The sequence below is a fragment of the Panthera pardus genome, unplaced genomic scaffold (assembly GCF_024362965.1).
Source record: "Panthera pardus isolate Hobbes unplaced genomic scaffold, ASM2436296v1 HiC_scaffold_22, whole genome shotgun sequence".
Taxonomy (NCBI): domain Eukaryota; kingdom Metazoa; phylum Chordata; class Mammalia; order Carnivora; family Felidae; genus Panthera; species Panthera pardus.
This window is the reverse complement of record NW_026526788.1, coordinates 48,954,843-48,975,536: the sequence shown is the minus strand read 5'-3', so window position 1 is coordinate 48,975,536 and position 20,694 is coordinate 48,954,843. Positions and strand designations below refer to the sequence as shown.

Genomic DNA, 20,694 nt, shown 5'->3' with positions numbered 1-20,694 from the left:
AATTAAAAGTGATGGCAGGCAGTAAGCTGTGTGCAGAGCTGCCTGGAATTTGGACATGGTTCTCTACTTGCTAGGTGGAAGGCGATTTTCTAATTTGGAAACAGATCTGTCCCAAGCTTATGTGAAGTCTGCAATAACCCGTAATTGCTAACCTGGGAGTGTTTGAGCTAGTATGAAAAAAAAATAGCACATTTTATATTTAAAAAAAAAAACACAAAACTGTGGTTAATAACTGCCAGTGTATGGCACCCAAAATGAAGGGCCGCTATGAGAAATGAACAGGACTCCAGCATAAAATAAGGGAAGAGCAGGACATAACAAATAACTGATCAAGAACAGCACTCTAGTCTCACGGGAGGCTGGGACTGTGTGCTTCTATTTTAATACTACTCTGGGATGCGTTTCCAGTCACCATTTCCACCACTCATATTTAACATTTTAAAAACCAAACTTTTAATTTAACCGTGGTATACGAATAGAGGGAAATCTTAGATTTCATGTGCTAAATTATTTTGAAATTCACACTGAAATACAGCAGTATTAAAGCAAGTTCTTCTCTTCAACCACCCATTTTGCTACTTTTTGGTGAGTATATAGTCGGTGCCAGTCATTGTGGAAAAATCTTTATTTTAAGAAAAAAATTTAGTTAACAAAAAAATTTAACAAGTTTCACTTAGCAAAATACACCCAAAAGGAAATCACAGTACAAAGAAAGTTTTAAGTCAAGGCCTCACCAATTCCTACAGTATTAGTAATGTGTCTCAATTTTCAAAACTAACTTATTTTTAAAAGCTTAAACTTAACCTAAAAGATTTTAAATGAAAATAAACTAGAATGAACAAACATGAGAAATGTTCCTCTTTGAATTAGGGATCTAGCACCTTGAGTTTTCCAAAAAAGTACGTCTCCCCAATGTGTTCACGGTGATGTGGTGTAAAAGATCCATTTAATGTACTCAAAACTACTTTAACTCAGATAACATCACTCTGAAGTACACTACCAAAATGTTAATTGAGAAAAGCTGAAAATAGTTTTAGTTTACTCAATATCACATGCTAGAAGAAAGTTTGCATGAGAAAACACTGAAGAGGTAATTTTTTAATCCAGATTTCACAAACTCATGGTGCAAAATGGGTCCCACAGCTTCCTCTAGAGTAATAATTGCTTTTCACTGCTTGTTGGCTGCCTGTGAAAATTTGATTGCAATAACTCAAATGCTCCTACAAAACTAGTCATATCCACCCATGCTGTTCTGGCCTCCATAGCCAGCCCCATAACAGCCACTCACAGACTGGCTCTCGAGGCCACTGTAAGTGGACTGGGCCGACACCCCCATGCCTTGCATCATCTGGCTGCTGTACGCCCCATTGCTGGCCCCAGTTGTGGAATTCAGGAAAAGTTCTATGTATCTGTGTTGCATGTTGGCCCGGTCTTTGGACATTGCTGCCACAGCTTCTTCGTGAGTGGCAAACTCAACATCGGCTTCGCCCGTCACTCTTCCATCAGGGCCAATCTCAATATGGACTCTCACAGGGTTGAGTGGAGAGAAGAAGTTGTAAATGTCGTTCTCTGTGGCTTTGTATGGTAGCCCTCTCATGTGGACACAGTGTCCAGTGGTACTCTGGACAGTGAACTCGCCGTCTCCGTATCTGTGGTCATACATGCCTGAGAGACAGTAACTGAGGTCTCTCCCAAACAGATCAGTGGTGAAGCCGTAGCCATCGCTGAGGCCGCTGTACTCCTCATAGCCCCCATAGCCTGCACTATAAGCACCAGACCTCATCCTCTCCAGGCCTGCTTGCTTGACAATGCCAATATACCTCCTGGCCGTGCCAGGGCGGTCATAGGGCCCTGGCCGCTGTACAGACATGAACTTCAGAGGGGGATCCGAGTATGACCTAACTTCTTCCTGACTGCTCTTGAACACTTCAATATACCTGTGCCCTATTCTCTCCTTGTGCTTCCCTAGGGCCTTCTCCGCTAACTCCTGTGAGGCAAACTGCACAAAGGCTTCCCCTGTAATCTTGCCCTCGGGGTCCACCGGCAATGTGATCCCGTTTGGCACAATTTCCAACCCTGAGAAGAACTGAACAATTTCTTCCTTGGTGCATCCAAATGGGAGTCCTCGAAGCCGCACGAAGCCATCATTGGCGGTGTCGGCACTGTTTGGACCACTGTGCTTCAATACCCAATCCATCTCGGTTCTGTGGGACTTGAACACCTCAATGTACCGGTGTCCCATGCTTTCCCTGTCTTTTTTAAGGGCCATTTTTACATCATCTTCTGATTCAAGTTCAACAAAAGCCTCACCACTCTGCCTGCCTTCTCTAGTGTAGATGAAATGAACGCCTGCAGCCCCATCATGTATTGTGCAGTCAGAAAGGAAATTCTGCACATCCTCAACAGAGCAGGACCAGGGCAGGCCACGGAGCTTGACCACAAAGCCTTCACCTCCCTCGGGGCCCAGCATCATGGACACTTGAGAGGACTGACGTCAAACAAGCTTGGGTGCAGCTTTTTGTGGCTGAAAAGAAAGCAAAAACTACTTTACATAATTTTTCATTTATTATGTACAAGAATATGCAGTAAATGTTGTTTTTCTGATTTTGCAGACGAAAAAAGAGAAGCAAAATTAAATGTTAAGAAAATATACAAAATACATTTGAGCTGAGATTCAATCCAAGGTCTCCCCCCCACAAATGTACATATTATTCAGGCAGAAAAAGAATTAGGAGACTTAGAAAAACAAAATAGCAATATGGAAGCTTTGAAGCCAAAACCTATCACTTCTAACGGTCAATTATTTTAAGTTCTAGAAGAGAAGACAAAAGAATGAAATAAGCCAGTATCTAGAAAAAGAGAACTTTTCAGAACTGGAGGAAAACATGAGATTACATTGCTAAAATAAAAGGCAAGAGGGTAAGTGCCATGATCATAGAGGAATTAGTACCGGTCAGGTTAGAGCAAGGGCATTTTCTGGTTATTAGAAAAAAGGCAGAGCAAATTTGTAACATACGAAAGGTTCAACTGCACTAGTATAAAGGAAAAACAATTACTGACAAATTACCATTTTGAATCGTTATGATTTATAGTAATTTAAATATTTGACAAAATCACTCTATGCAGCACTTATTTTTAAAACTGCTAACGTGAGAAAGGATAATTTTGTAATGATTTCAGTCCTTCCCCCTACAACAAATGGAATTCATATGCTCTTTCTCCTTTATCGTTTGTGCCCAGTAAAACAGCCCAGGAAGATTAACTATCTGTTTCATGGTTGTACTGAGTGGCTAGTGGCACACATTTTGGCCCACACAGTTCCTTGTTGTGGGGAACAGTCCTGTGCACTGTAGGGTGTCAGGCAGCATCCCTGGCCTCTACCCACTAGCTGCCAAAGGCACCCCTCTCCAGTTGTGACAACCCCAAATGTCTCCAGACATTCCCAGATGTTCCCTGGGGGTAAAACGGCTCCCAGTTGGGAATGACTACTGTAGAATCAGGGTCACCAACCTTAAAATGGGCCCTCAATACTGCCTAAGTTCTACCACCAACCCCAATCTCCCAAAGCCCTGAGTAACCTGTAGCAACCTCACCTAATCTTCCCTCATCTTTGGGTGATCATCTAGTTCAAAGAATGGGGACGATGTGAAGAAACTGCCACAAAGTCTAAAAATTTATAAACAAGAAGTTGCTTCTCCTATTAGCTGACATCATTAGCAGGATCACAGTCCTGCTCTGGTCCCAACTCCACTCACCCCGGAGAAATTCTTGATCTTCATGGTCTCTTCACTGAACACAGCATGCGCATTTATACCAATTACATGCCAATTTATACCAACGCCATAATATACCTTCCCTAACACCAACTTTGCCTCCAGCTACTTGCTGATTTACTGATCCTCTCAGTAAAATCTCAGACGGCAGGCCTCTACTGTCACCTCTACTCCTTACCATTAAAAGGGCAAAACCTTTCACTCCACTGGGAAGAAAAGAGGTTTTTTTTGTCTTCATATTACTTGTTCCAGCAGCAGGATTTAAGCAACTCCCTTGGGAAATCCTTTCTCCCTCTGGCTCTTATGATGTAACCATCTCCTGGTTTTCCTATTAATTCCCTAAATAGGTTCTCCCAGCTTCTTCCAGGGAGTCCTTCCTCAACATTCAACTGCAGGGATATCACTGGACTTGGGTGAGTCCTTTTCTAGGCAGCCTCACAAGATCAAGATCAACTAGCTCTGGGCCAAAGACACTCAAGTCCCCAGCCTTATGCTTCCTGAGGCCCAGACTGGTATACAAAACTAATCCACAGCCCCTATACACCACAAATGAAAGCAGCCTTTTTCTCTGACACTCTTCTATAGCACTCTGGCTGCCGGTATAAATAGCTTTACCTGCCATCCCGAGGTTCTACAAAGAAAGTGAAATAATCCTTGGACAACTTCACCCAATGAATTCAAATCCAATGAATTCATTCTCTCTGGAATGATCCCATTCACCACCCTAACCCACATTCCCAAATCCTATTCAGGAACTCGAATTCAACAAATAATAAGTTTCTCACAATTCTATACGCAGTCCCTAGCCATTTCTCGACACAGTAAGGACTCAATAATTCCTTCCTTTGTGATTTCAACTGTCAAACTTTTTCTTTCTGCATTGCCCTCATATTCATTTCTACTTCCTCATTTCTAAATTCCAGTACCAACAGCCCATGCCAGGATACTCTTACCTGGTTCTTAAACTTCTCCAAGTGTAATGGCTAGCCCTTACTGCAACCCAATCTGCAGCTCAAGTGTTCTCCTAAAACTGGCTTTATGTCATTCTCCTGTTCCAAGTTCTCAGTGGCTTCCCACCGGCAGTGGAACACAAACCACAGTGCTAACGGGTCGCTTAGACCTTGCAACTTTGGCCTGCAACAAACACAATTATCTAGCTTACATCACTCCTATTTACAAAAAAAAAAACACAAAGAAACAAAAAAACAAAAACCCTCCTTTATCCATTTTCCTATGCCTGGAATGTGCCAGGCTTTCTGCTCCCTTGCATTTGACACACGTGATAATTAATTCTCTCTCCAAATACACTCCACCCAACCTTCTGTCTAGTCAAATCCTACTAATCCTTAAGGTCTCAGCTCAAACGTACTACCTTTCCACAAGATCTTCCCCTTTGAATTAAGTCTCATGGTTCTACACTCCCATAACATTCTTGCTCTGATTTGTTCAAAATGTGTCTTCAAAACTGCTTGGAAAGCCTACCAGGGACAGGCTGTGTCGGTTCCATTGGTCACTGTGGCCCCACCCCCAACAGAGCAGGCCCAAGATTAGCAAGAGATTAACTGATGGCCATGTGAGGTCAACACCTCCCTCCACAATATGGCAGTCTAGGCTGAAAGACATGCAGGAAGCATAAGCGAACACAAACATTTCATATGAGAATTACTTAAAATACCTAACAATACATTACAGATTAGAAGTGTTTTACTTCAGAAAACAAAGTTTCAAAAACAAAGTGACTTCTCTGAAGGCAAGGAGAAGAGCATTCTTTTCTCAAACACACGTCTACAAAAGTTTATTTATACTCTGGAATTATTTTTCTGTTCCACTTCTTGCAAGCAATCCTATGACACGTAATTCCGTATTCTTTCAATGAAACTCAAACCTAATTTTAGATGCAAACATAATTCAATATCCTCACTTTGCCCTTAGAATCTTCTACATTTGGATTCCTTGTAGAGTTTTACAGTGCTCAAGACATTAACTAAAACTCAGTAAGAGTGCTATAGATTTCTGCTGTTAGATTTAAAGCTAATGATAAAACTTCTACTTCATGCTTTAAAAATCTCCTACTTAAATATACCAAACGTAAACCGAAATTACTTTTCTTAAAAGAGCTCACCTTTAAGAACAACCCGGGGGGGGGAGGGGATGCCCACAGTCGGAGACACTCCTGGTAGGTAACGAATTGTCCTAAAAAAGAGCGATATGGCCGTCTGCCTCAGTGGCCCAGCACTCACCAGAGCAAACAGGGATGGTGGTGCCGGGGCTAGGATGGGCTCCAGCTCCCTTTCTCCAGGGAAGGGCAAGTTGGGGCAGCAATTCTTTTAAAGCCATGAAGCTTCCATAATTAAAGCACACACCCAGGACAGCCCCCATAGCATTTAAAAGGTTTACCTTTTCATATGGTAATACAAAGGATAACAGCAAGAAAACACTCACTAGCCTAGATGAGACTTAGAAAACTCTAAGCTCTGTGAGGATATCTAAATACTAAGGGTGGGAAGGGCTTCTTCAGGGAGGGGGTGGAACAAGGCCGGAACAGTTCTGGGTAGGGACCTCAGGGGCAGGAGGTGAGAGACTCCAGAAGCTGCCGGGAGGAGCGCCAGTCTGCTTGCCAGAAACTATTCAACAGAATTTACAATTTATAAGACTCCCTGAGGGTCAGGGTGGAGATACCCAAGTCTTTCCTTCCCAGTTTTGTTTGATAAACTTCATTTCTTGTGACCTGTATTTGCTCTGATGTTCACATTTTAATTAACTGACAAAAATGTAAGTATACGTTAAAATATGCTTTTCAGTAGGAAAAACATTACTACCATCACCCACAGCCAAGTGATGAAGGTGTCCCAAAGGATCAGGATATATGAAGTTCAGGAGTACATTGGAGAACTAAACTACATTCTTAGTTTGGGAAAGGTAAAACCGGGAAAGTCAAGTTAATTTCGCCTAAGTGCCTGGTGTTAAAGATAAACTTGTCTTTATAGCCTCCTGTGATTATTACATAAGCTACTATCCCGGAAGTGTTGGGGGAACCTGTATAAAAGTTAAGGTATTTAATTTCAAATTCTCTGGAAGATGGTTTTCAAAAAGCTTCAACCGTCCCTCCTGCTAGCCCCCAGTGGAATCTGAAAGGTAGAACTCAGGCATCTTAAATGACCTGAATCCCTTCTTTTATATGGTTTACCCCAGCTCCTGGTTCCTTCCACTGTGGTCTACAGACCAACATCGTGGGGACCCTCCTTGTACATGCACGCATAGGAGCGGCCAGACACACTGAGGCCAATTTTCACAAGACTGAAATGGGGTGCGCATGCCCGCGAACACACACGTTGAAGCACTGATAGAGAGCACGGGTCTCACACGAGCACACGTTGTAATAGCTGGAGTGTGAAAATACACTGCTCTTAGGTCCCGCAACTGGAGATTCAAATTATCTGTACTGTACAGGATGTTGTTAAAATGTGAGATTCTGAAACAACGTACGTGGGATAGGGCAAGATTCTGCATTTATTACAGACTCCTAAGGCTCCTGGGAGGCTCTCCAGAATGTGCTCTCCTTCACTGTACTGGTTAGACGGGATTTAGTTCGGATTCAGGTAGATCCAATCAAGATAAACAGGGCGGGCCTCCGAGTGCCATGACTGATTAGGTTTATCTACGGAGTACACAGGCCGGCTTAAACCCCCATCCTCTGTTCAGGAAGGGGTGGGTATTCAGAGGGACCGTGGCTTCAACCTTTTATTTACGTCTGTGTTGCAGTAGGACCTAAGGAGCAATTTCACCCTTATTTGTAAATAAATATTAACCTACAGCTGGTGGCACACTAGAGCAAGGTTGTCCTGAGTATCTTAATTACTCAAACAGCTCTACTCTTAAAACCACAGTGAGCAAGAGACGCTGCCTCAGGATTACGCAGTTGACATTTTTGCTCTAAGACTTACCGCTGAGAGGAGGAGGACTGATTTCTATTTTCAAACAAGCGCGGTTTACAGCCAAAGGACCCCTAATTCCACCCGACGCTTAAAAACGCAGAAGGCTCCGAGAAAGTCCAGGTGCGTCTCCTTTTGTTATTAACCTGAAATTGAAACTGCGCTCTTAAGCTTGCAGCCGCGGGCCGCCAGGGGCGCGTCTGAGCGATTTCGGCGGGAAGCACAGCTGCGGTCTCAGGCGCTGAGCTCCTGGGGCGGGGGTACGCAGACGAAGTGCAGAGCGGGGGCTCACTGGTCGTCTACCTGGCGGATCCGACAACCTACGCTCGGCTCAGCCCCACAGGAAGGCGGGACCCCGGAGCGCCCCGTCGCGGGGCCTGGGCGGGATCAGCGGGAGCTTCCGGGGCGGGGGCGGGACGAGCCGAGGGAGGAGGGAAGCGGGGGAGGGGGAGGAGGCTTCACGGGCCGAGCGGGAGGGGGGAGGGGGAAAGAGGTCAAGAGGCGAAGGCTTCCCGGGCCTGGTGGTGGGAGGAGAGAAGGGGGGGGAAGCTTACGGAGGCGGGAGTGGGAACTTCTAGGCCGCCGAGGAGGGAGTGAGGTGGGGCCAGCGTTCTCCGTCCCGGCTTCCCGGAGCCGCGGGGGGAGGGGGCGGAGCTCCCGAGTCGGGGCCTGGGAGGGGGGTGCTTTCTGGGGCGGCCAGGAAAGAGTTTCCCTGGACCCGTGGGGGGCGGAGCTCCTGAGTCGGGTCGGGGGGACTTCCTGGGGCAGAAGGGACGCGGGGGGGAGAAGAGTTCCTGGGGCGAGGGGGAAGAAAGAGTTCCTGGAGCAGGCAGGGTGGGGGTGGGGAGTTGCGGAGGAGGGGAAAATGAGTTCCCGGGACTCGCGGGGGGCGGTGGGGGTGTACTGGGGGCTGGGTGAGGCGGGATGAGCGGGTGGGTGGGGGTCGTCCGCTCGCGGCGGCTCACCACGACGGGTCCGGAGTCCGGAAGGCCGGCGCGCGGGGCTGCGTCCCGGAGGCAGAGGCCGCGTGACTGAGGGCGGCGGGCCGGACGTGGGTCACGGGGTGTAAAGGAGGAAGTGCCACCGATGGGCCCGCCAAGATGTCACCAATGGAAACGCGTCCTGCAGGTGCGGCCCGCGGCCCGCGCGGTCGGCCCAGGCAGGAAGTGGGAGGAAGGAGGGAAGAAAAGCAACGAGGAAGACCGTTCTGAGTGAGTTTTCAGGAAAGGTGCCAAGATGGGGAAAAGTCCAGAGTACAGCGCAGGAGAGGAGTAGATCGGCACGGTTTAGGTGGAAGGAGAAACCGTAAACACACACACACACACACACACACACACACACACACACACACACAAAAAAAAAAAAGAGGGAAAATACAACAAACCTCTTTGAAAGAATTTAGAATGGAAACTAATGGACAAAAGGTAGAACTTCTTTACCTCTTTATAGTCTTGTTTTACATATTTGGCCATGAACGCCTATAAATATTTTGCATCAATTTAAAAGATTTTTAAGACTCGCAATTCTTAATACACGAAAAAGAACTACATTTCATGAAGCCCTGAATCCGAATTCATACGATCTTGAAAATAATTACTAAAGCAACTGCAGTGTGAACAGTGACTGAATTATTTCAAAGAATTTAAAAATTTTAGTTGTGAATTATGGTGCTGCAATTTGATTTCTGGAGTCATTACTTAAGAGATATATTTGATACCTAGAATGTTTCTAAATCTGAGTGGGATTACAGATGAAACCAACAGGGGCCATGATTTAATTACTGAAACTGGGTGATGGGTACATGGAGTTTCATTATATTTTTGTCTCTACTTTCCTATGTTAAACACCTTTAGTAATGAAATTATTTAAGAAAAGAAAAAACTATGAATCTACTTACTAGAAATAACTATGAAATAAATATGATTTATAGGTAAGAGGAACCTACTAGGTGTGAGTATGCAAAGCCAGACTGGGGGAAATTCTACAAGCACAGATGAGTTCAGTCCATTAGAAAACAGCTCCAAGGGAAAAGACCAAGTACACGGGGGAAAGACCAAGTACCAAATGCACAGTACACGGGGCATATTTGGATTTTGAGTCAAACAAATTGATAAACATTTAAGACATTTCTGGACACTGACTAAAAACTTTAAGGTATTAAAGTATTACATTTACTTCTTTTAGATACAGAATTATAGTTATGTTTAAAAAATACATTTCTAGAGATTCACTTGGAACTATTGGGAGATGAAATAGTATGTTTGCTGGAATTTGCTTAAAAATTATTAGGTGGGGGATGTAAAGAAAAACTGTCCTTGACTGGTAGTTGTTGAAGCTGGGTGGATGATATGATTAAAAATCCAGCCTCCCATGGAAAGACACAGGCACTAAAAACTGAACTCAAGAGAAGCAAAACAGTATTTTGAAGAATGAACCACAAAATTGGCTTGTTTTTGGAAAAGTATCTCTACAGAACTGAGGTACCCTGACTGCTTTGTAAGCATTTATTTCACTTTTTTAAGTTTATTTTGATAGAGTATGAGCAAAGGAGGGGCAGAGAAAGGGAGCCAGAGAGAGAATCCCAAGCAGGCTCCTTATTGTCAGTGCTGAGCCTCAGAGCCTGACACTGGCTTGAACTCCCAAACCGTGAGATTATGACCCGAGTCAAGAGTTGGATGCTTAACTCAGGCACCCCTTAATTTCACATCTTAAAAACCTCCTCAAAATATATTCTTGGTAATCTATATGACTGGTGTGCATTTTCTCACTTATTTGAATATATTTCTTGCGGTTAAGTAGTTTTACATATGCCTTCTTGGCTTAACTGGTTGGTGATACAGGGGAGGTGGCTGTTAATAATTTATCAGCCATGATATGGTTCCTGCCTGGTGAAGGAACAACAAGTACCGAAGACACGGGAGCATGTTGTGCTGAGACCAATGAAAGAGGAAAGCAGAGAAGATCTGAGACCAATGAAAAGAGGAAGATCCTCCACGCAGCTTTGAAAGCCTGGTTTGGTATTTTGTACTTTAGTCTAAGGCCAATGAGAAGTCACTTAATAGTTTCAAAATGGAATGTGGTGTAAATTTGAGTTTTTGCTTTTCAACAAAACAGTCTAGAGGTTATCTGGAAAACTAACGGTGGGAACAGATGCATAGAGACGGGAGGCAATGACACAAGTTTAGGAAAAACTAATGGTACCCTGCAATAAAAACATTGTGATAGAAATGAAGCAATTGTGAAAGGATTTGAGTGATGCGCAGTAGATAGAATTTACCAAATTGGGAGTCATTAACCCAGAAATATTGTGCACTTACAAAATGCAGGTGCTGTGCTAGGTCCACAGAACAGTGGACTAGGAAATCAGTAAAGAAATAAATGTATGATGACAAAATCTGAATGGCCCAAAACTAGAAAATGGGGATTAATTTACACTGGGGACCTGAGGAAGTGACATTTAAACAAACCAGAAGCGTGAGGCCGGGGGGTGGTGGGATGTGAAACTCTTTCCCCCTGGTAAATATGTAAGGTTCAAAAGCAGAATTTAGAAAATCGTATTTTTTGCTCCTTTGAACATCACCCTGCTTATTCCTCCCTGAATGCTTGTTTAAATTCTTTATATGGATAGTATTCCTGTTCCACTGGAAATTACATTACAAACCAAATCTCTTCTAACCTAGCAATTGTATAAAGTCAGTGGCTCTTAAACACTTCTGTCACTCTCTTGAGAATATGACCTAGGTCTGAATAAGCTGCTTCAAGAAAGCACACCCCCACACAGTTGTACCAAAATTTTCAAGAGGCTCATGCTTCTGAAGTGTGAGAATTCTGACCCTAATTTGTACAACAAACCAAGTTCAATACACAAAGCTATCTCAGAGCTATTAAAGAGAAGCTGTAGATGGATCACTAAATAATTTAACGTTCTAAATGTTTATTGCTATTACTATATTTTTATCCACAAAAAGGGGATATAGATGAGCCGTAAGAAACAGGAAAGCTGTTTTCCATTATCTTTTAACTATTAAACCCTTTAGTTTATGTACTGTAGCTAAGTCTGGGGTGATATTTCACTGTTTCCCTCAGTGTTCATTTTGCAAAATCTGTGTTAACTAAAAAGCAAAAACAGTATAATACAATGTTAGGTAAATTCTATCACTCGTATTAAAATTTAACATAAGGGACAAATTTTTATCCAACATAGAACTAGCAACTCTTGCTCTAGGATATTATTGACTGCATTCCACAGATGGAATCCAAAGATGAAATCCAAATTATGAGAGGAAAAAAAATGTATCAGGTGAAGTTTTCCTAAAAAAACAAAAAAACCCACTACTATTTGACTTCCACTGCTAAAGGTAAAATCTGTTCTCAAGTGAGGGATTCATCATCTCTATTAATTGGCAGTGCTCCCCCATCCACAGTAGGAAATATGATTTTAGCCTAGCTAAGAAATATAAGGGGGAGGGGGAGGGGGACCTGTTAAAATACAACTGCTAAGACCAATTCCGAACCACCTCCCCTACCAACCCGCCTGTAGCTCTCTCCCCCGGAGTAAGCAGCCCCTCCCTGGGTGGGTGACCATTTAAAGCCGACATTCAGGAAGGCTTGTGGGGGTTACACTCATAGTCTCCCGGAGCCATGGCTGCAGTATGTGCCAACTGTCCCTTAAGGGGCCTAGAGCTTCCTCCTGGGGCGCTGTGGAGAGCTGACACCTTGTCAGGTCCCAGGCAGCTGCCAGGAGGGGAGACTGCCGTAGCAGCTCGTGCTCAATGTTTGCTGCTCAGGGGACCAGAGCACACTGCCCTGGGAGAGTGGAGAACAGAACCAAGAGGAAAGGAATGGACAATGCACATGAGAGTGACTCAAGCACCCGGAGAGGATACCATGCATTTAGACAACAGCTTAAAACAGTTATCAGGGAATGAGAAGTGCTGAACAAAACCATACATTTTTTAACAGAAAAAAAAAGAGCACTTTCAGATACTCAGTTACAGAATACAACACTTTTTAGTACTAACAATCAAATTTTGAGTTTATAAAGTTCGTAATAAACTGAAAGCATGGATAGTGGCCTGAAAAATAAGTGCAAGAAATATCTCAAAGAGAAAAAAACAGAAACAAAGGGAAAAAGATATGAAATTTGGAGGACACAAGATGTAACATGAGACAAAAGAAATAACATGTCAACAATAGGGATTCCAGAAGGAGAAATACACAAATAGAACAGATAAATAATGGAAGGAGATTTTCCTGGCTTAAGATAAACATGGTTGTGTGGTTCCCAACAGATATTTTTAAAAGACATAACCTAGGCATATGTTGCTAGAACTTCTAAATTTAAGTTTCAAGTATAGAAAAAACTGCTTGGAAAAAGAACAAATTGGGTACAAAGGATAAAAATATGATAGCCGTTAACCACATGTGCCTACTGAACACTTGAAATGTGACAAGTACAAATTGAGATGTGCTGTTAAGTATAAAACGCACACCGAATTGCAAAGATTAAAACAAGAATGTAACATAGCTCAATTTTAAAACATTGACTACATGTTGGAATATTTTAGATAACAGTTAATCAAAATACATATACTAAATTAAAATATTAAAACATATCCCAACTCATTCTACAAGGCCAATATTACCCTGCTTTATGGGCTGAAAATTTCATCATTAGAGTGGGCCATAATCCATGATGGCTGGTGTCCTTCCAATGGGAAATTTGGACACAGACAAGCTGACACGAGAAAGAGAAGACAGCTATCTAACAAAGCAAGGAGAGAGGTCCGGAATGTATCATTTCCTCATGGCCCTCAGAGGGAGCCAACCCTGCTGATGCCTTCATCCAAGACTTCTGGACTCTGTAACTCCAAGACTACAAATTTCTGTTAAGACACCCAGTCTAGAGTACTTTGTTATGGCACCCCTTTAACAAACTGAACACTCTGATACCAAAACCAAACAAAACAGATTTCACAGGAAGAGGTAACTACATACTAATATCTGTTATGAATAAAGGTGCAAAATTCCTCAACAAAATACTACAAACTGAATCCAGCAACATGTAAGAAAGGTTATACACCATGCCCAAGCAGGATGTACCCCAAGAATGCTTAAGGGTGTTTCAATGTAAAATATTCCTGAATTAGGTAATGGTGGTTTTTACAATGCTGTGAATTTACTAAAAACCTCTCATTTGTACTAGGTGAACTGTATGGTATGTGAATTATATCTCAATTAAAAATGAAATTACATGTCATTCATATTCTATTGGACAGCGTAATTCTAACTAAATATTGTGTAAAGCAGAACAAAGACCTGTGGAGACGTCAATAATGGAACATCTTTGCAATGCAGATGGACTTAGCAGGAGAGAGTGCAACAGAAATTTTTAATATTCACACTAGGTGAGGATTTCTGTAAAAGAGGCATAACTGTCTGAGAAACTTAATGGGAATTCAGAACTTTCCATTCTAGTCTTTTCTTTTTTAACCCATTCATCATTATCACTTTTTGTACCATTTTAAGAGATCTTTTTCTTAGCCCAAGTCCATATGGATGTTTTTTTAAACTTATAAAGCTTTGTTTCCATCTGCATTTTTGTTTTGATCAACAATCAACCTGATTTGATTTTCCATTCCCAAGAGTGTTAGAATTAGTTTACCAAGATTCACAGGCTTATTTTCCTCATGAACTCAGATAAAAAGCTCCTAAAGAAATTATCAGCAACCAAATCCAGCAATACACAAAGAAATAATCATGACCAAGTTGGGTTTATTCTTGGAATGCAATTGTAGCTCATCATTTCAAAGTCAATCCCTACAGTCTGTCACACTGACATATTAATGAAGGGGAATGAGTTAACTAAGAATTTTTCACGTTTTATGAGAAATGCTAAGAAATATCCTACACACGGAAAAAAGAAAAGAAAGAAAATAGATGAATTCCATAAACTGGAAGTAGGGAAAACTTTCCTAACCATGACCCCAAACCCAGAATATGGGAAAATACTGAAAAACTACATAAATACAAACAAAACCCAAAACAAAAACCTCCAAACCTCTTATGAATAGCTAAAAAATACTAAGCTAAACAAAAATACCAATGCTAAAGTGGGAACGATATTTGCAATTTTTTCCCAAAGCATTAATATCCCTAACATATAAAGAGCATCTAAAAAGAGACAAAATCCAACTACCCAAAAAGGAAAATGGACTAGAGGTATAGTAGACAGAAAAAGAAATTGCCTTAAACATGAGAAGATGCTCAACTTTACCCATTTAAGATAAAATCTGATATGAAATAACATTTAAAATACCTACCATAAAAAAAAATAAAATAAAATAAAATAAAATAAAATACCTACCATATTGGCAAAAAATACAGAATTTTGAAAATGCATTACCTTGGCAAGGCTATAGATAAGCAGGCACTTTTAAATACCATTTGTGGAAATATTAAATGGCCAAAAAAAGCAAAGACACCTGCAAAGGCTATTCATCTCGGTTCTACTTCTAATAGGAAAAGGCTAGAAACAACCCAACTGCCTATCACTATAAGTCCAGTTGAATAAATGGACCCACTTAATAAGGAAGTGGACCCACTTAATAAGGAAGTGGACCCATTTAATAAGGAAGGTATCAAAGACCGCGGAGGTCTTTCCTGTCTAAGTCAGGAACCAATTTGAAAGGCTCCCACTGGCCAGAGATTGGATAATTTGTGCACCAAAGAGACTAAAAGCCACAGTGGATTAAAGCACATCATAAAGACACCAGAAAAAGGGTCTTTGGCACCTGCTAGAGACTCAATAAATTGTTAGATATTGATAAACATAAGGAATGAATCAAAAACTTAACCTGCCATTAATAACATACAACTTACAGTAATCAAATGATTAACAAAGAAAATTACCTCCCTAGAGAAGTATTCCTGCAAATAAATGAGAAGCAATATTTTAAGTTATCACTATTTTGGAAACATCAACAAAACAAAAGATCTAGGGAAAAGACCATCAATGGCTGCTAACTTCACAAAGGGGGAGTGCCAAGAAGTGCCTCAGGCAGGAGTACACAACACCTCCAGTGAAGTCTTTCCAAAAAGAAAATCTCAACAGAACCCTAACTGCCATTTCACAGGAAATGCAGAGGTCAGAGATTCAAACGCCATTGAATGTAATCAGAAAAAGCCAAAGCCTGAGGAAGGAACTCTGACACTGTACCCAATTCGTTTAACAAAGAAGAAAAAAATACCTCTAGATTGCACTAATAAGGAAGCTACTTGCCACACTTAAAATGTGGCTGGTACAAACTGAGAGGTGCCGTATGCACTGGATTTTGAAAAAAGTGAAAATATAATTTAAAATTACATGAGCAAATTTTTTGTATATATATTACATTAAACTAAATTACAATGAACTACACCAATTTCTTTTTACTATTAAAAAATGTGAAATTACATGTGGCTCGCATTGTATTTCCGTTGGACAGCACTGCTCTGAATTAAAAGAGTGAGATAGATCTCCCAGATACAAGGTGTGACCTTGTCTAGATTCCAATTCAAGCCAGCTGTAAAAAAATATTTATTGTACAGTCAGGTACACTTGAACACGGGGTACTTAATGATCTCAAAGAATTAGCATTTCTTCAGGTGTGATAATAGTATTGCAGTTATATTTTTTAAAGATTCGTAGAAATGTAAGCTGAAATATTTATGAGTAAGACCCTTATTATATCTGGAATTAGTTGTAAAATAAGCCAGACTGGTCTCAGGTGAGGCCTGATTCTCCCTCTGACCAGCCTCTTGTTTTCCCCAAGAACAGCAATTCAGGGCAATAAACTGGGGGGCAGGGTCCTTGACCGAGTAGGGCTGTTCCCGTCTGACAGACGTGAGTCCCAATTCCCAGCTGTATCCCTCCCCCCGGGGGAAGTGACTTCATTTTCCCCTTGGCCTCCATTTTCTCATCTGTAACAGGGAGAACAGCAATACGCCCCCCTTACGAGACTACTCACGAGCATGTGACTTAAAAACATGGTGAAACTCCTAGCTTTGTGCCTAGACCTAGTAAGGGTCAATTAATGTGCTCCGACAAGAGTCTGAAAACCAGAGCTCAGACTGAGGAGCCCTCCTCCCGTTTTTGTAACCCCTCCATGAACTTACTACCCTCGATGGGCACCATAGGTCTCCACAATCTCCTTCACAATTTTGGCCACATCGGAGGACTAACCTATTTATTTAATTAATCTTTTCACTCAAATCAATTCACATTTTTACTTCAATATTTTATGTTTAAAGGGAGCTTTGTAACAATACTCAAGTGAATGCCAGTCACTTGTCAATTTAAAAAAAGCAATACCACAAAAAGAATGTTAAAAGAGAAAAAATAAAAACACCATAATACACAATGAGCCGAATCAATTTACAGAAATGCATACGGGCACCAGAGATAACTAAAGATGGACTCGCTTAAATATTAATTAGTAACATCAGCACTCTCCCAATATTTATTTAAAGTAGAAAATTACTCACATATTTTAAAATGACGAATCTTCTCTAGACATTAACACTGAAAACATCACATCACTTTTCACTGACATATCCTACTATATTTTTATCTAACCGGAGAACCCGAGGTATTTTCATTCTCACTAGAAATTCAGAAATAAACAGTTAACCTTTAAAAACGTGTAATAGTGAGAATTACACTAAGATAGGTGATTTCGACGTTGTTTTGAATTGAAAGGAGTATTATTTGCAGTCTTCAAACCTCTCCCAGCTCCACTAGGCTCCGGACCCCTCGGCGCTCCCCACCCCCCACCCCCATCCGGCGGTTCCCCCCTTAGCGCGCTGCAGCTCGCGGGCTCCTCTCCCGCCACGCACGCGGCCCGCAGTGGCAGGCAAGAGCCCGGACGCCCCCACAAATAGTTGCGAAAACTAGAGAAGGAAGCACGTTCTTTCGTCCTAGGGCCTCCGGGGAAGGAAGCTACTGAGAAAGGAGTCCCGCGGGCAGGCGGGCCGGGACCGAAGACACGCCGGGAGGGGGTCCTGCAGGAGCTGGAGGGCGGCGTGGGGCGCTGGGGGGGGAAGGGGGCCTCCCAGGCCTGGGGATTTGTCTGGCAGGCAGCTGGGGGGGGGGGGGGGGGAGGGGGTCCTGAGAGCCCCTTAAAGGTACAGATCAACGGGGAGGGGCCCGTGGCCTCCCAACCGTTTCTATGAAAGACCAGGGTCCGTCGAGTCCCCGCGCGACTCGCTCGGCGTCACCAGGCCGCCCAGAGCCACTTTCAGTGAACCACGCGGGTACACTGAAGGTAGAGGGCGCAGCGCGGGCGCCGGGAGAGTCCAGAAGTTTCTCAGGCGCAGTCAAGAATCAGCAAAAAATATATTCAAGGATACAAAGAAATAAAGCACAAGGAGAAAGAAATGGCCGATTAATCTCGCTCGGCTGAAATGTGGCCACCAGGCAAAGATAACGAGAACCAAAGAGTTTCACCCAAAATGCAAACACTATACCTCCAAGGACAGGAGACAAACGCACACCGGCGATCAGGGCACACACGCCGCCCGGAGAGGAAGAAAAGGCCGCAAAGATCGAAAGTGGAGGCTCAGCGAGCGGGAACGTGGGAGGGGGGAGGAGTCAACTCCCAACCAGTCCGGTGCAACTCAACCACGTGAAAGTACTGCTTTCATTTTTAAATGAAGCCCCTCTCCCACGGTCGCCGGATGCCCTCAAGGTATTCCTGGCAGGGGCGCTCAAGCTCCGCTTCCCCTGCAGTCCTCCGTACAAGGCCTTTTCTCCCTTCTTCACCGCGGGCCCTGCTTCCCCTGGTCCTAAATCTCAATCCAGCTGTCCAGTCTTCGAGTGTAAAGTCCTTGATCTCAGCCCCGTGGTCCACTCCCCCAGTGTAAAGCCCTTGACCTCTGACCCCACTCCCCCCGACCCCAATTCTCAGCTCCGCCGTTCCCAGCCCGTGTGTCCAGTCTCCATTCGGTCCCTGCATGTGAGCCCTTGACTTCAGACCTAACCTCCCCCAACCCCAAATCTCAGCCCCACTGTCCCCACCCCCAGAGGGCCCAGTTCCCTGTTGGTCCCAGCTGTGAGGCCCTTCAGCCTCGGACCCACCGCCCGTCCCGCCCCTCACCTCGGGCTCCGAGTCTCCACGCTCCCGCTCTTCTTCACATCCGGCACCACGGTCGTCCCTCCGAGCACCTAGAGGGTGGAACGCGGGGAACTTGGCAGTTGTAGCGGAGGCAGTTGAGGCTTGTTTACCATCACCATGGAAACCCCTGGCAGCGCGCCCTGGGCGGAGCCTCCGAGAGGCGGGGTCTGGCGCGCGGTAGGCCCGAGTGCACAACTCCCGCCCGTGGGGCGCACGCGGCGCTTCCAGCAGCCCCGCCGTTCTAGGCTTGCCCGGTCCCCGCTCGACCCTGTACCCCAGCACCCAGGAGCAGCAGCCCCGGGAGCCCGTCCCCCCGCCCCACTTCCGGCTGCCGGCGTGACCGCCAGTCGGTTTCCCCACGGAACCCCACCTTCTTCTCCAGGAAGACACGGCGCAGTGCTACTTCCAACACGGAGCCGGAAAGACGCAATGAGCGCTGCGGGGCGGGGCCTCCGCGGCTGGCGTCCGGAGGCGGGGCCACGAGGGCGCCATTGTGACGCGAATGTAGTGGAGCCAGGGATTGGTTGGCCGGGCCCAGGGCAGGGACGGGCCCGCGGAGGGGGGCAATGCGGGGAGGAGAGCGGCAGGATCTCCGTGAGCCCTTCTTAGAGGCGGGGGGGGGGGGGAGGCTGTTGAGCCATATTAAGCTGCTGAAGGTACCAGGATACTGACTCAGAGAGTACCCCCACCAAACAGTGAGCCCAAAGAACTTCTGGATTGAAGACAAGCATGAGAAAAGAAAAAGAGTTACTTCCTGTCGAGAGAAAAAATAGGGAACTGAGAACACCGAGAGGGATAAAGGCGGCCCGATTGGAGGATTTAGGGAAGGATTAACAGGTTTACCGAGGTTGCTCACGTAATTATCACTTGGGCTGAAAAACCTCTATTCTCTGAAGGTGACCCAGAAGACCCACGGAGAATGCAAGGGTTTCAGTCAGAACACCTGAGACTACAGGCTGGGTGGATATGGCGACCCAGCTTGAGTCAGTGGAGATTTTCTTGATGTGTTCTGGGGTTAATTATTACTACCATTTTATTTTTGGAGACTCTTCATACAAGAGGAAGAGATCAAGACATTCATCATCATAGGTTAAGCAGGGCAGATTATTTTAAAATCACTGGTTAGGGGCTCTTGGGTGGGTCAGTCGGTTAAGGCTCCGACTCGATATCAGCTCAGGTCAGGATCTCAAGGTTCGTGAGTTCAAGTCCCACAACTGGTTCTGGTTATTGCAGATCCTGCGTGAGATTCTCTGTCTCCCGCTTTCTCGGCCGTTTCTTTTCTCAAAAGTAAATAAATAAACAAACAAAAAACAGTACATTAAAAAAAATAACTGGTTAAATTAAGAGAATGCTTGGAATAGTGGCAGATGATGAGTGGATGACAATATTAGAGGAAGGAGCTGTTTGTCAAAAAACAAAAGTTGATTCCAGGGAAAATGAAAACAGTAAAAAAGCCGTCAGAAGAGATGAAAATGTACAAGGAGAAAATTAAGGCAAAAATTGAGGAGAAAGGGTCCTACAAAAATCAGGTGGGTATTCTTGGGAAACCCCGCAATGACTGTCACAGCTCACGCTGTAGAGTAGTCTGTTTCTGGAGAGAAAATGTAAGCAGCCACTCTGGGGCAAATATTAAAATTTTACCAAAAAACAGTTCTTCAGAATGAAGGGACTGTGAAACCAGATCCAAGAAGATGTGTTTATGTACACAGTTCATTGACTCTGTGCCAGATCGGCTGCTTGACCCTTTAATAGTCTTTGAGGGCTTCTCTGAATGAAAAGACTAGGGCCTTGGACTGATTTTGAGTCTCCCTCTGGCCCCTAGGAGTCATCCCAGGT

At 44.0% G+C, this 20,694-nt stretch overlaps 1 protein-coding gene across 9 annotated transcripts; it reads right to left on the bottom strand.

Moving 5' to 3' along the window:
- Positions 1–610: 610 nt before the first annotated feature.
- HNRNPF (heterogeneous nuclear ribonucleoprotein F) lies at positions 611–19,280 on the bottom strand. Of its 9 annotated transcripts, none has more exons than XM_019444978.2 (5): positions 19,229–19,254; positions 18,841–18,908; positions 7,718–7,851; positions 5,896–5,966; positions 611–2,524 (listed from the first exon to the last, which is right to left on the bottom strand). In XM_019444978.2, exon 5 carries the CDS (start codon positions 2,471–2,473, stop codon positions 1,229–1,231), a length of 1,245 nt encoding a protein of 414 aa, XP_019300523.1. In that variant the 5' UTR covers positions 2,474–2,524; positions 5,896–5,966; positions 7,718–7,851; positions 18,841–18,908; positions 19,229–19,254; the 3' UTR covers positions 611–1,228. The 9 variants fall into 9 exon arrangements, with proteins under 9 accessions (XP_019300523.1, XP_019300521.1, XP_019300525.1 ...); XM_019444976.2 differs by lacking the exon at positions 19,229–19,254 and adding an exon at positions 8,671–8,827 and having other exon boundaries at positions 18,841–19,122; XM_019444980.2 differs by lacking the exon at positions 7,718–7,851 and having other exon boundaries at positions 19,229–19,265.
- Between the last annotated feature and the right edge of the window lie 1,414 nt (positions 19,281–20,694).